This window comes from Notechis scutatus, chromosome 15, assembly GCF_049901735.1.
Source record: "Notechis scutatus isolate UNSWTSFEM ecotype Mainland chromosome 15, rNotScu1.2, whole genome shotgun sequence".
NCBI lineage: Eukaryota > Metazoa > Chordata > Lepidosauria > Squamata > Elapidae > Notechis > Notechis scutatus.
The window spans coordinates 7156951-7172411 of record NC_142023.1 but is presented as its reverse complement, the minus strand read 5'-3'; the positions used below and the strand labels follow the sequence as shown (position 1 = coordinate 7172411).

The 15461-nt window shown below is 47.1% G+C and overlaps 1 protein-coding gene across 2 annotated transcripts in view; it reads left to right on the top strand.

Moving 5' to 3' along the window:
- Positions 1-15461, top strand: part of ZER1 (zyg-11 related cell cycle regulator) — a 16247-nt gene extending 786 nt beyond the window's left edge. For both annotated transcript variants that reach the window (XM_026685837.2, XM_026685838.2), the window contains exons 2-16: positions 1933-2223; positions 2330-2480; positions 2861-3291; positions 4101-4277; positions 5087-5201; positions 5322-5468; positions 7667-7840; positions 8089-8304; positions 9051-9092; positions 9669-9788; positions 10041-10156; positions 10402-10590; positions 11446-11543; positions 11797-11899; positions 12225-15461. In XM_026685837.2, coding sequence (XP_026541622.1) covers positions 2066-2223; positions 2330-2480; positions 2861-3291; positions 4101-4277; positions 5087-5201; positions 5322-5468; positions 7667-7840; positions 8089-8304; positions 9051-9092; positions 9669-9788; positions 10041-10156; positions 10402-10590; positions 11446-11543; positions 11797-11899; positions 12225-12282 — 2295 coding nt within the window. In that variant the 5' untranslated portion in view covers positions 1933-2065 and the 3' untranslated portion in view covers positions 12283-15461. The remainder of the gene's footprint in view (positions 1-1932; positions 2224-2329; positions 2481-2860; positions 3292-4100; positions 4278-5086; positions 5202-5321; positions 5469-7666; positions 7841-8088; positions 8305-9050; positions 9093-9668; positions 9789-10040; positions 10157-10401; positions 10591-11445; positions 11544-11796; positions 11900-12224) is intronic.

The following is a 15461-nucleotide window of genomic DNA, read 5'->3' as shown; positions in this document are numbered from 1 at the left end:
AAAAGCAGGACTTTTACAAGGGAGGTCAACGGATCAAAGGAGGAAAACTGAAAAATAAAAAGGAAAAGGAAACCACTGCTCTATGCTTATAAAAAGCAAGGGAATTTTTTCATCCTTGTAACCCAGTGAGATGGGCGAGATCAGTGTTTTTCCACTGTCTGGGGAATCCTGGGTGCTGAAGCCCTCCTCCCTTAAAGTTGGCCTCCCCAGCCTCTCCTTGAAGGAGAAATTTCCTGACAGTTATAACAATAAACCAGGGGAACAACTAGCCTCCCAAAGCTGTGATTGCCCCAACACTGGAAGTTTTTAAGAAGAGGCTGGACAGCCATTTGTCTGAAAATGGTATAGGGTTTCCTGCCTGAACAGGGGTTGGACTAGAAGACCTCCAAGGTCCCTTCTAACTCTCTTGTTCTATTATTATTTATTACATAATTATTATTATTATTATTTAATCGGTTAAATTGCCAAATTTGAAAAAAAAAACAAAACTGGATTAGATGGAGAGGTTGAATTCATTTTTTCCTAGTTGGGCATCATCCACAGAATTCTCTTTGAGATGTTGGAGTTTATACTTGGCACAACTTGCCTTGTTATATTATCTTGTGATGTTGGCCCTTTGGCCGGGAGAATTGATGTAGAACACCCAATATAAATTCAGTTTATGTTTTCTTTTAACAAAATGATTCTCTGTACCCTTAACTTAAAAGGCAGCCTTGATAATCATCGGTATTTTATGTGACATTTTAACTTTCTGCATGCTTTTGCTGTGATTAATGGCCCATAAAAGTCGGCTTTGGAAGCTGTGTTCATAGTCCCATTTAATGCTAAGGATGAATTCACACGACATACAAAATCCTCCCCCGCTTTTTATATTATGGTGTTCTATTAATTAGAATTCAACTCCCTGAATTGATATCATACAAATTTGAAATTGTGCTGTCCTTGGTGCTTCTGAGCTTGGTTCTTTGCTTGCAAATGTTTTGTTATCCTAGGTAACATCAGTGCTAGTCAGTGTGGTTTTGGCTCCCTTTTTATATACAATAGCTTGGCCTGCTAGTGTTGGTAGGGTTGTGGTTTTCTCCTTGATATTTTTCCTGATTAAGGTATGGTTTTCTTCTTGATTGTGTGTCTGGTGCTAAGCCCTGCTTATCTGGTTGCTGTTCGCTGGAGAGCATGCATTCTGCTCTTTTTCTTTCCTTTGCTTTTCGATTGTCTCTTTTGACCGATGGGTAAATGTGGTTTATCTCTATGTGCCTGTTGATAGCTGATTTCTCTGAGTGGCAGGCTTCTCAGAATTCTCTATAATTTTTGGATTTGCTTGGTCTAGAATGCTCACAGTGTCTGTTATGAAGCTATGGTTGAGTCTGTCCATACATTGTGAGATTAAGGACTTTTTAATCATTTCTTCTGACCGCTAGTTGGTGTTCATGAATGTGATTTACTGGTCTTTTGCCTTTCTGTCCTACATACATAAATTTTGGGCTCAATTTTTTTCTTCTGGTGCTGCTGATCTGTTGGTTTACATAAGCTGTTTTGGAGAGCTTTAGTTGATTTGTGTGCTGTGGTTTGTGCCATCTGGTTGTAATAGTCTGGTGGATGTTTCTGAGATTTTTTTTTTATGTTTAGTAGTGTTGCCCTTTTCACATCTTGTGACGGCCATGCTGTAGTGGGTTGTGTGGTCAGGCACATTTTGATAAAGTCACGTGGACATTCATTGTGTTGGAAGATGTTGTATAATTGGTCTGTTTCTTTTTTCTGGTGTTCTAGGTTGCTGCAGTCAGTTTGTACTCATCAGAAAAATGTCCTTCCACAGTTTCTCTTGTGGGACGCTGAATTGTTATTATGCTCTTTTTCAGTGCTGTTGTAACAGTGAACTGTTGTAAGTCAAGGACTACCTGTATTTAAAAATTATTGTTTTGCTTTTGACCGCAGCTGCCTGGAAATATACTTCAAAGTCCACTCAGAAATCTCTCTGGAGGGATATTCCAGGAAAACCCCAGAAGAGGAATCGCTAAGTTGACTTCACGTTCTCCCTTCCCCTTTTCCCATCCTCCACTGCCCCAAGATGGCTTCCGACAGCCCGGAGTCTCTGATGACTTTGTGCATAGATTATTGTCTTCACAACCTGGAAGGGACTCTCTGCTACTTGTTGGACAATGAGAGTTTCCGCCTCCAGACGGATATTTTCCTTCCAAGCGAGATCTGCGACAGGCTGGTCAATGAGTAAGTTACAAGTATTTACATTTCTCTCTAGGTTGCATCTGCAGCTTCTGGTGGGTTGCCTTGACGCCTGTCTTTTCTTTTCTTTCTTTCTTTTTTTCTTTCCTAGCTACGTGGACCTGGTCAACGCAGACACCTTGTTTGAACACAATGAAAACTTTTTTAGTCTCTTTTCGGATCCTCGGAGCACTCGGCTTGCCCGCATCCACTTGCGAGACGACATTGTCCAGGATCAAGACCTGGAGGCCATTCGGAAGCAAGTAAGGGGACACGTCCTTTCCCGTTGTGTCGGAAATTTCTTTGTACCCCTTCCCGTTGCAAAGTGTGCGTGAGTTGAGAACGTTGGCTTCTAGTGATTCGAAACCAGGAGGCAGCCTGAAGATTTTATTTGTGGGGTCCTTGGTGCTTCCTCCCACAAGGCCGTCCTCACTGTCCATTTCACCCATCTATTGGGTAACTGTGTTTGCATGGATGCTCCTTCTGTGGGCATGCTTCTTTGAAATCCTAGATTGGGTCTTCTATAAGACATGACAGCCCCTTAAGAAGGCCTGGCTTGAGCCTAGGTAAGGAAGCAGTGCTTCCCTTGATCCCCCAAGGTCCTCCACACATCCCTTCACGCTCCCCTTTGCTTTGTTTGCAGGACCTGGTTGAGCTTTTCTTGACCAACTGCGAGAAGTTGACGGCGAAGAGCCTCCAGACCCTGGGCAGCTTCAGCCCCACCCTGGTGTCGCTCAGCCTCTTCGGCTGCACCAACTTCTTTTACGAAGAGGAGAACCCGGGCGGCTGCGAGGATGACTTCAACCCCACCCGGCAAGTCTTGGTGAAGGACTTTACTTTTGAAGGCTTCCGGCGGCTACGTTTCCTCAATCTGGGCCGGTTGATTGAAGGGATCAACGTGGAAAGTCTCCTGCGGCCGCTGGCCTCCCTCGCCGCCCTGGATCTCTCCTGGATCCAGCTCAACGACATCCACTTCCTGACCCAGTGGAAGGACAGCCTCGCCTCCTTGGTGCTGTACAATATGGATCTCTGCGAGGAGCATATTCAGGTGATAGCTCAGCTGCGGAAACTCAGGTCAGTCTTTCTGAAAGGATTGCTACATTTTTTTTAGATAGGGGAGGAGAGGAAAAACAAGAAAAAAGAAACAAGGGAAAATGAAACTTGAATAAACCAGGAATTGATAAGCATCACAAAACGAAACAAGACCTTTAGATAAGAATTTCCAGTAAAAAGTAACTTTACGGCTCATGTGCAAAGTTTTATGACCTTTGCATGTGTCATTAGAATCAGTACACATCCTGAGCCAGACATATTTTTTCTCTCCCCACCCTCCCACCCCGGTCAGCTGCCACCTCATGATTGTGCTTTGTTACTATTCGGTGTCAAACTGCCATGAACTCTGGGAGGAGACTTGGGGGAAATTGAAAGTAAGCACTGAAACTTCTCAAGAGGCTGCTTCAAGGTCATGCCAGCTGCCTACCAAGTTGCTACGGTTGGGAAACATTGGTCTATACTAACCCAAAACCAGACCGGTAGTTATTAACTATTAAGCTTTGTCGGCCAGCAAAAATAACACGAAAGCTTGTGCCCTTTAATAAATATCTAAGTTGGAAAACTTGACTCCTTCCCAGAAGTGCTTTCTCAAGAGGCAACGGGACTTTCTTGGATTTTTCCTTGAAGATGTTTCGCTTCTCATCCAAGAAGCTTCTTCAGTTCTGAAGAACCTTTTCACATCTTCAGAAGTTCTTCAGAACTGAAGAAGCTTCCTGGACGAGAAGCGAAACGTCTTCAAGTCCAGTTGCTTTTTTTGGGGCGGGGGGAAAAGCACCTTTGGGACAACTGTGACATGGATGATAGAGAATCTCTTTCCCGTTTGCCTTCAGACATTTAGACATCTCCCGAGACTGCCTGTCCAGTTATTACAAATTCAAGCTGACCCGCAAAGTCCTGAATCTCTTCGTGGAGAATCTGAGCAACCTGACTTCTCTGGATATCTCGGGTCACACCATGCTGGACAACTGCACCGTCGCCTGCTTGGACGAGAAAACAGACCAGCCCAGGTGTGTGGGACAGTGCTGACCGTGAAGGGAGAAGGTATCAACAGAGGAGGATCTTTGCAGCTCGGGGGTTGAACTGCGGCTCCTCATTTCATGACCCACAATTCCCTGCCTCAGCAGGGGGTTGGATTAGAAGACCTCCGAGATCCCTTCCAGCTCTATGATGCTACATTATTTGCACGGCCTGTTCATGTCATGATTCCGAGGGGAGGGGGAACAGCTGACAGGGAGTGGGAGTGTGGCTCCGGTGGCTGTGGAGGAAACTGGGGAAGGGCACAGTCCGGCTGGGCATTCAGAGAAAGACCCAGACCCACCCCTTCTTCACACAGGGCACACAGGGAGGAACACAGGGCACACAGGGAGGAACGAATAAGGGAGCAACATGAGTTATGGGGGAGAAAAAGGCCCTGATTCCCTTCATTAGCTGCAGCTGGGAAAACAGGATTAAAAGGGTGTTTGCGCACATTATCTTTGTTTGTCAAGGCATATCTGGGTTCTGGCATCCTCCCAACTCTGTGTGTTTCATTACCTTTTGTAGTCTCCCATTCCTTATCCTGCCCTGTTCCGTTAATTGCTGCAGCGTGGTTTGTGTTGGTTTTTATTTATAATTTATATGTACTTTGGGTTCGGATGGAATTTCTTCCCTTTAAAAACTGTTCTTGGGAGAGTTTTCTCTCCAGCCAATGATAACTGGACATTGGGGGGCCAAGTTGGAGGAATTAAAGGGACTTTACCTACTTTTGTGACTTTGTTGCTTTTGTGCCACGCCCCTTTGGGTCATCACAGTTCACTTCTCCCGTCGGTTCTTTCAGCACCAACCCAGGGAAAAGCAGCATTGCTCCCTTCCGGAACCTGAAAAGACCACTGCAGTTCTTGGGGCTGTTCGAGGTCTCTCTTTGCCACGTCACGCACATCCCGGCCTACAAGGTAAAAACAGAGTCCAGCCAGGGCTGTGTGTGTGTGTGTGGGTGGGTGGGTGGGTGTAAGGCTTTTCCTTGCTTGTCTCCTTCCCGGCCTCTGACCCGCCTCCTCTTTTAACCACACCAGGTGACCGGGGAGAAGAATGAGGAGCAGGTTCTCAACGCCATTGAGGCGTACACCGAACACCGGCAGGATATCACTTCGCGAGCCCTCAATATCCTCTTCGACATCGTGCGGATCGAACGCTGCACCCAGCTCTTGAGAGCCCTCAAGGTGAGGGGGGGCTGCCCCAGGGGGAGGAAAAGGGGCTCAGGTCCAGCCCAGCCTCCTGTTGGAGGGTTGCGAAATTCCCAGGGGCTGCATCCTTTTGTGCTACCAGCGTAGTCCTTCACTTACCACAGTTCATTTAATGGCTGTTCAAAGTTACAATTTATAAATGATTTAATGTAATTGAAGGGGAAAATACCATGCGGAATCTGGCCTAAAATGTATGTGTGTAAAGTAGTTATTAGGAGATTATTATTACTAAATTGCAAGGCGATAATTAAAAAGTACATACATTGTGGTAAATTACTATTATGAATGAAAGGGGAGTTAATTAAATGGTGTATAAATTAAAGGGGTGGTACACACTCAAATTAGTAATCAAAGGGGAAACTTTTTTGAATTATTGGAATTAAGATTGAGCTTTTGCAATAATGAAATAAGAATATCTAATGAAATTGCAAATGTGAGAGATTAAAATATAAAGTATAACGAAGACGAAGATATTTAAAACAAAAAAGAAAATAAGTTAAGAAAGGAATAGAAAATATATAAAATAAATTGGAAGACTATAGGAATACCTGAGAAAATTTAGAGTAAATATGAAAATATGATATGATATGAGACTAAATGGGAAAGATGAATATATAACCAAGGTCATCTTTATATGGAAATGTGAAAACCTGGAACAATGCTGTTCATTAAAAGAGATGTATTTGAAATATAAAAAATAAAAAACTTTTTAAAAAAGTTACAATGCCATCGAATAAAGTGACTTAGGATCGTTTTTCACAGTTACGACCTTTGAAGCCTCCCCATGGTCAGGTGGTCAAAATTCAGGTGCTTGGCAAACTGGTTATACTTAACGACCGTTGCTGTGCGATCCCCTTTTGGGATCCTGTTGCAAGCAAAGTCAATGGGGAAGCTGGATTCATTTAAACAACTGTGTCAAGGAAGGTTGTAAAATGGGGCAAAGCTCACTTAACAAATGTCTCACTTAACGGCAGAAATTGTAAGTTGAGGACTATCCGTACAAGCGCACCTTACTGGGGCAAAAATCATTTTTTTTCCAGGCCTCTTTGAAGACCGACCCAGATGAGGCCAATTTGATTTCCATGGGGATGTTTTTTTTCCACAGCTCAGGCAGTTTAATTATGTTTTTTTTTTTTTTTTTTTGCTTAATGTGCTACCAAGGAAAATCCCAGGTAGCTGCATCCTTTATTTGTCTTTCTCCCCAATTCCCTTGGGCTGAAATGCAGCAGATGCCAGATCTATCTGGCCAAGTTAAGCTGGCTTCCCAGTTTAATGCCTCCTCCTCTTCGTTTTCCAACACCAGCTTCCCCCCGCCACCCACCACCCTGTCCCCGAGCCAAAACTAGTAGGAGTAGTCCTCTACTTACAAACACAATTGGGATCACAATTCCTGTTGCTGAACAAGGTGGTTCTTAAGTGAGTCGTGGTCCAATCTTTCTGACCTTTTAAATCGCGGTCATTAAGCAAATTTGAAAACTCAGCTTCTCCTGTAAACGAATAAGCACCAAATTTTTATCACAAAACTGCGAGATGCTGCAAAGGTTGTAAATAGAATATGGAATGGAAATGGGATGGAATAGAATAGAATAGAATAGAATAGAATAGAATAGAATAGAATAGAATAGAATAGAATAGAATAGAATAGAATAGAATAGAACGAGGAATAGAACGAGGAATAGAATAGAATAGAATAGAATAGAATAGAATAGAATAGAATAGAATAGAATAGAACGAGGAATAGAATAGAATAGAATAGAATAGAATAGAATAGAATAGAATGATAGAATAGAGTAGAGAATAGAATAGAATAGAATAGAATAGAATGATAGAATAGAGTAGAGTAGAGTAGAGTGGAGTATAGAATAGAGTAGAATAGAATAGAATAGAATAGAATAGAATAGAATAGAATAGAACGAGGAATAGAACGAGGAATAGAATAGAATAGAATAGAATAGAATAGAATAGAATAGAATAGAACGAGGAATAGAATAGAATAGAATAGAATAGAATAGAATAGAACGAGGAATAGAACGAGGAATAGAATAGAATAGAATAGAATAGAATAGAATAGAATAGAATAGAATAGAATAGAATAGAATAGAATTCTTTATAAGGCTACCCATCCAGAAGGGCGAAAGGCATGAAAATAACACCCCTTCTCCCCGTTTCTGCAGCTGGTCATCACCGCCCTGAAATGTCACAAGTACGACAAGAACATCCAAGTCACGGGAAGCGCCGCCCTCTTCTACCTCACCAACTCTGAGTACCGCCCGCAGCAGAGCACCAGGCTACGGCAGCAAGTCATCCAGGTGGTGCTGAACGGCATGGAGTCCTACCAGGAAGTCACGGTGAGCGTCTCGTTCCCCTTTACCTCTTTCTGGAATTTTGATCACGCGACCCTGGGGATGCCCCCAGGGTCATAAGTGTGAAAAATGGAAATAAGTCACTTTTCTTCTGTGCCGGTTGTGACTTAGTCGCTAAACGAACGGTTGCAAGTCAAGGACTACCTGCAAAGATGGGAAGAATGGCAGCATCCCCCCAAAAACCCGCGTGGTCGGTCTTCCCGGCTGGCTCACCCAGGTGTTTTTGTCCGCAGGTGCAACGGAACTGCTGCCTCACCTTGTGCAATTTCAGCATCCCCGAAGAGCTGGAATTCCAGTACCAGCGGGTCAACGAGCTGCTGCTCAGCATCCTCAACCCGACGCGGCAGGACGAGTCCATCCAGCGCATCGCCGTGCACCTCTGCAACGCCCTGGTCTGCCAGGTGGACAACGACCACAAGGAGGCCGTCGGCCGGATGGGGTTCGTCACGGTGGGTTTGGTTGGAAGAGCAACCTGGGCCGCCTCCTCACCTGTGGTGGCGGCGGCGGCGTGGAGGATGCGGTTGAGCTGTTGTTAGACTTTTGGCAATTTGGTTCACACGCGTGTGTGTGTGTGTGTGTGTGTGTGAAGGAATTGCTTACCACTTTACATAAAATAATTGCTTTTGCTGCATTCGGCGGTGCTTGCCGAGAGCCTCAAGTGTGATTGTGAGACCACTGATGGGGGGGCAGCCATCACAACTCTTTGTGGAGGCCCGGTGGGATCCTGCCTCCAATTCTTCTCATGTTGGGTTTGACATGTTGGGTTTGATAGAAAAAAGGCACTCAGAAAAGAGCAACCAAGATGACTGGAGGCTAAAACATGATAAAACGGTCGAGGGAGTCAGGCATGTGCAGCCCAGCACCTTCGTGGCCAGCTGGGGAATTCTGGGAGTTGAAGTCCACCTTTCTTCACTTTGCTAAGGTTGAGAAACACTAGACTAGCCTATCCACACAAAAAAAGTTGTTTTTTTTTTAATCTAAAGAGCTGCTTGATTGGGTTTTTTTTGTCTGCTATAAAAAGAAGAAGACGACTTTCATTTTGACGACGTTAAAGGTGACAGATGAACCTCTTCCCCTCAAACCATCCAAGGGCGAAGTCTGAACCCCTCCATTGGCATCCTCTGCCATTCAGCACCCACACACACACGCACACACCCCGTCTGTAACTCAGGTCTTCGTTCTTTTCTTCCGACAGACCATGCTGAAGCTGATCCAGAAGAAATTGGGGGATAAAATAGTAAGTTTCAGATTTCCTGGATTTCATATTCCACCTTCCCCCTCCAGCCAAAGGGAATTCTCTGCTCTCCTGCCCTCCACTGGGAGTTCGGCTAGACAGAGAGAGAGAAGGATGGCGTGAAGTTTCCCAGGACGCATTCATAGCTGAGGGGCTGCCTGCCCTCCCCCCTTGTCCCATGATGGCAAACCTGTGGCATGCGTGCCGGAAGCGGCACGCAGAGCCATTACTGCCGGCACAGGAGCGCTCACCCAGAGCAGGTCTACTCTGCATGCATTCACACCGCCTGCCCGGCAGCTGATTGTCGGGAATCTGGTGTGCATGAGCAGGGTGTGTGTGTGTGTGTGGGTGGGTGGGAGGCGTGTGCACATATGCAGGGAGTGTGGGGTCCCCGTGAGCATTGCCTTTTGGGTGCTGGCACACGAGGAACACAGGAGCCCCCAAAAAGGTTACTCACCGCTGTCCTAGTCCAAAGACCTTAACCCCTGTGCCACACTGCTTCTGCCAGAATCCCCCTCCTTTGGCAAAAAAAAAACCCGGTCTTTTTCTCCCCCCCCCCCCTTTCCTCGGCTCGAAAAGTGCGATCAGGTGATGGAGTTCTCCTGGAGTGCTTTGTGGAACATCACCGACGAGACGCCAAGCAACTGCGAGATGTTCCTGAACCACAGCGGCATGAAACTCTTCCTGGAGTGCTTGAAAGTGCGTGTCCACGTTGACTTGATTTCTTCTTGGCTTGGTATTGGCCAAAGTGGGAGGTGGGGTGGGGGTGGGAGCCCTTCTCCATCCATCCTCTTAAAATCCACTTTAACGGGTGTCTCACTCAGCGACACGAATTCTGGGCTCCATGCTGGGTTCGTAAGTCGAGGGACTCCCTGTATAGGGTCCTGTCAGTCCATGGCTGGCTGGGCTGCGGAGATTTTTGTCCCAACGGGCTGGCTCTTCCCCCCGCAGGAATTTCCAAACAAACAGGAGCTGCACCGCAACATGCTGGGCCTTTTGGGCAACGTAGCCGAAGTCCAAGCTCTCCGTCCTCAGCTTATGACCTCCCAGTTCATCAGCGTCTTCAGGTGAATCCCTGCCGTGCATTGCAGCCCCCCCCCAAAAAAAAGAGCTGTTGTGGGGTGTGGGGCTTGGAGCCGATCTGGTGGGCAAAGTTGAAAAGGCTGAACTAGATGGCCTCTGGGGTCCCTTCCAGGCTTGCAATGGTTTTGGGCGGTGGGCATGGGTGGTTGTTTTTTTTTTTGAAGGGGTCCTGACCTCACGCTCTTTGGGGGGCCAAAATCCTGACTTCCGGATACACGTTTTGCGGCAGCAATTTACTAGACAGCGAAGCCGACGGGATCGAGGTGTCGTACAACGCCTGCGGGGTCCTTTCCCACATCATGTTCGACGGGCCGGAGGCCTGGCTGATCGCTGAGCCCAGCAGGGACCAGGTGGTGGACCGAATGTGGGCAGCCATTCAACGCTGGGATGTCAATTCCAGGCGGAACATCAATTACAGGTGAGCAGGTCGGCTGTCTGAAGGAGACCCCCTGGGTTCCCTGCCCAAGCTTTCCTGTTCTGGGGTGCTTAGTAGTCTCCCTGCCTGGTTTGGAGCAGCTGTTGTTGCTTGGGTTATTTTTGATTATTTATTCATTTGTGTCTTGCCTTTATTCTTTTTACAAATAAATCAAACAGGCCTCTCTCTCCTTCCCTGCACTCCTTCTCTTCCACCCTCCCTCCCTGCTTTCCTTCCTTTCTGCCTGCCTACATTTCTTCCTCCCTCCCTCCCTCCCTCCTTCCTTCCTTCCTTCCTCTCTCGCTCTTTCTTTTACTTCCTCCCTTCCTCCCTTCTCTTCTTTCCATTCCCTTCTTTCCCTTCCTTCCTTTCCCTCTCTTTTCCTTCCTTCCCTTCCCATCCTTCCTTCCTTCCTTTCTTCTCTCTCTTTCTTCCCCCTCCCTCCCTCCTTCCCTCCCTCCTTCCGTCCTTCCTCTCTCTTACTTTTCCTTCCTCCCTCCTTTCCCTTCCTTCCTTCCCCTCTCTTTCCTTCCTTCCTTCCCTTCCCCCTCCCTCCCTCCCTCCCTTCCTTCCTTCCTTTCTTTCTCTCTTTCTTCTCCCTCCCTCCCTCCTTCCCTCCCTCCCTCCCTCCTTCCTTCCTCTCTCTCTTACTTTTTCTTCCACCCTCCCTCCCTCCCTTCCTTCCCTTCTTTCCCTTCCTTCCTTCCTTTCTCTCTCTTTCTTCCCCCCTCCCTCCCTCCTTCCTTCCTTTCCTCCCTCCCTCCCTCCCCTTCTTTCCCTTCCTTCCTTCCCTTCCCCCTCCCTCCCTCCCTTCCTCCCACCTTGATCTTCCTCTGTTTTTTGTGCTCCTTCCAACAGGTCCTTTGAGCCAATTCTGAGGCTCCTCCCGCAGTGGGTTTCCCCCGTCAGCCAACACTGGGCCACCTGGGCCCTTTACAACCTGGTCTCCGTCTACCGTAAGTCTCCTCCTCCCAGTGGGCCCCTGTGGGCTGGGCGGGAAGTGGGGCTCCGAGGTGTCTCTCCAAAGGTTTGCCTGCCTGCTGTGTGTTGCATGATCAAAGGTAGCCACAGTGGAGGCGACCTGGATCTGGCTGAGGGAGGGGGCCTCTTCCAAAGGGGGCTGGGGAGATACAGACCCAGTTTCGCGCGCCCCTCCCCCCCATTGACCTCCAGCCCATAACCGCTTCCTCTTTCTCCCTCCATCTCCAGCGGACAAATACTGCCCCCTGTTGATCAAAGAAGGGGGCCTTCAGCTCCTGCAGGACATGATTCAGATGGCGTCAGCACGGCCAGAAACACAGGAGATGGGAAGGTGAGCTCTCTTGCCCTCCCCTCCCTATTTACCCCTCTTCCCCTCCCTCCTCCTCCTCCTCCTCTTCCTTTTCCCTTCTCCTCCTGGCATTTCTGACCACAGAACACCGGGGAACTACGTTGTCAGTCCTCCTCCATCACAGCCGGCGGAATTAAAAATTGCAGCTGGCCCCCAAACCTTTCCTCCCTCCTGCAGTTTTGCCCCCATCTCCCCTCTCTCCCTCTCTCTCTCTCTCTCTGCCCTAAAATACGAAACTCCCCTGCAGAGGCAATGCCAGTTGGCCGCCACTTAATCTCTCTCCCCCTCCCTCTTCCTCCCGTGCCAGGAAAGTCATCGAACACTGCAATCACTTTACGGACGAGACCATGGACACCTCCAGATAGAGGCGAGCGTGGCGTCCCGGCCTCCTCTCCAATTCACCTGTACATAGGTTGGACTGTCTCTCCTCACCAGCTTAGCTGTCGGAAGAAGCCCGTAGTGCGTGCTGGGTTGTGTTGGAGGTGTGCCTACCTGGACATCGTTAAGAAGTCAAGGGAGGCTCAGGAAATGAGGGTGGGGGTGGGGAATGGGTGTTTTTTTTTTTTTTTAGAAACCACACCTGAGCAGTTGACTTCGAGGGACCATTATTATTTTTTTGCACACTACAATTGCTTCCCTTTAAAGGTGGAGATGGAGATAGGAAAGGGGAGAGGTTTTTAAAAAAGTACTGATTGGTGTTTTTGTTTGTGTGTGTGTGTGTGTGTGCGTGTGCGTGTGTGTGTCATGAACTGTATGAAATGAAAATCCACGCTGTCGTGTATCTGTGGAGCTTTTCGGCAGAGCACGGGGACCTTCCTTCCCATCGCGGGGCGAGGGTCGCTTCCGCTTTTGCGACGCAAAAAGATTTAGGCACGGCGAAGCTGCTCATCCCCAGCCCAGGAAGGACTGTGGGGCTGGGGATGATGGGCGCACTCCAAGGCCTCGGAGCACTCCGATCGGAACACTAAGGAGGAACCTTCCTTGCTTGCCTCTCTTTCGCCACCTTCCCCATCCCTGCAGCCGAGCTTTGCAAAAAGCAGCGAAGAAATTTGGGCCGGTTAATACTGAGGTAGGTCAAATCTACCCCACTCCTCAACTCCTTCAGATGCTGTGTGAGGCTTCAGTGCATGGTGCTAGTTGGTGATGTCCTTGGGGGGGTTTTAAGAAGCGGGGGGCGGGGGGGAGCTAATCCTTGCCAGGTCTCGCAGAGTCTTTTAGGGGTATTGTCTGTGACCAGACAACGTTGGGCATTGAGAAGGGGTTAAAGTTAGTCCGTAGTTTCTCTGCAAAGTGTTAGGCGTGGAAATAAACCTGTTGTTGTGTTCTGAAGACAGGGCAGAGACTGCCGCTCGCTACCTGGATGACCACACACGTGAGGTTGAAACTCTTGAATCACCAGGAAGCTTTGCTAAGACAGAGGCCCCCCCAAAAACACAGGTCTCTCTCTAGCCAGGAAAAAAAAACCGAGAATCTCCTTCTTAACTTGGTTTCTTTGGAAGCTGAGTGGCTGGATGAGAAAACTGAGGCAGATTGAAGAACTTGCAAATGTAGATTAAAACTTGTGAATTTGGGCTCTCCTTCCCTCCCCTGGATCCAGCAGGGAGGTAACATACAGCATGGCAGAATCTCCCCAAAATACGGACGAGGCCACCTTTAGACCTCATCGTTTGACAAACCAAGGAAGGTTTGGCTAACTGGTTGCAAAACCAGGCTTACATCTATATATATATATATTTTAAAAAGTTTAAGTCTGCAAAAATGCCCCTTCTTCTATTATGCAGGCTTCCTTAACAACCCCCCCCCCCCCCAAATGAATGGCTTTTACTGCAAGTGTATCGGTGACACTTTCTTAAAAGAGAGAGTTCTGTCTCATACACTCATGGAAGAATGCCTGTTTTGGGTCCAAATGTGCATCCAACTTGTCATTTTTCTGTTCGGCCGTTCTTTTTAAAAAATATATTCAGAAATGGAGCTGGAGTAGATGATCTCCGATGCTCCGATTCTGGCATCCTGATTTTACACCTTTGATTGATTATGCACCAAGGTACATAATCGAGTAGGATTTCTTAAATTGGACAACGTGCTGGAGAATTAGAGGCAACGGTGAACGTTTTGGGTTCCGGTTTGCTCTCCTGCCTTTGATTGGAGTTCCTGGGAAAGATAAGCTAGCAAAAGAGGTGGCTGGGCAGAGGGTGGGCCATGTGGGGCAGAAGGCCCTGGGTTTAATCCCAGGTGTACCTCTACACCTGGCCTTAAATCTTGGGGAGGGTTCCCTTCCCCTCAACCCTTTGCTTTTATTATCATAAAAACAAAATGTTTATATCTGGGGAACAATGCTGTGGAGGATTGTTGGCTCAGTCTTCAGCAAGCCCAAAAGCATAGATGATCTTAAGGAAGACCCATAAATTTGCATACTCCAGCTCTCCTCTGCAACTGCCATGGGACCAAACTTGGAAGAAATTTGCAGATCCCTGAGGTAGTTTATGACATTTTGAATGGATATAAGCGGAGTCTTCCTTTGGCTGGAGTCAACATCTCAACATCTGGGGCTCAGAAAACAGGTGGCATAGAAAATCCACCCCTAAGTTCTCTTTTTCATGCATTTCTCCCAATCTACAGCAACAGTGTCCCCAAATTGATCAGTTTATCAGCTTATCTATTTATCCTTCAGGATAGATAGGTGCCGCGCAACCTATAGATATTATATTCCTTTCTAGAGCAAGATTTGTGGTTAAACTTCCTCGCAAGTGCAAAGCAGAAGGAATTGATTCCTGATGGCCTTATTGTTTGGCGTCTTCTATGTGTGATAAAGGGAATCTGAGCCATGAGTTCAGGGACGGCAATTTCCGAGATGGGTGGGCCCCAACTCCCAGAATTCCAATCATCAAAGCCATCGCTGAGAATTCTGGGAGTTGAAGTCCTCTCACCTTCAATTGGTCAAGGTTGAGAAACACTACATTAGTTGGGTGTCAGTTGGTCGAAGGAACAACCTGGCTTAATGTTTGTCAGCTGTCCGGAGTCGCCTCGTGGCGAGATGGACGGCAAACAAATTTAATAAATAAAATAAGGAAACGTGGGTTCGTGATGACCTAAAAGGGGAACGATTTGTGTATCTTCCTTCGAGTCCAGAAGAAAGGCAAATTGTGATAGATTTTTAGAAGAAGAAGGGAAAAAACCCGCCAAATTTTCCTCGGCCTGGAAAAGTGCCGATCTTAAGGTATGGACTTGTTTGACCGTCCAGGAGGAAGCGGTGCGTTATTTCCTTGTTTTCAGAAGAAAAGGATTGGAGCTGCTTAACAGAGACGGGGAAGGTGATTAAAAAGAACTGCTATCTGGATTTTTAGCTTCTGCTGATGATGCTGTAACAGAAATGTGGAAAGAGAGCTGTTGAAAATCCTTTGTAAATTTAAGCTAATTTCCTCATCATCTCCATTCGAAGAGCCTTTCCTTGGTCCTGTATCTGTGATGCGAAGATTTTTATTCTGGACAGTTATTAATTCTTCCGTTTGCTGTTATATGTCATCAATAAACAAGGAAAACAATT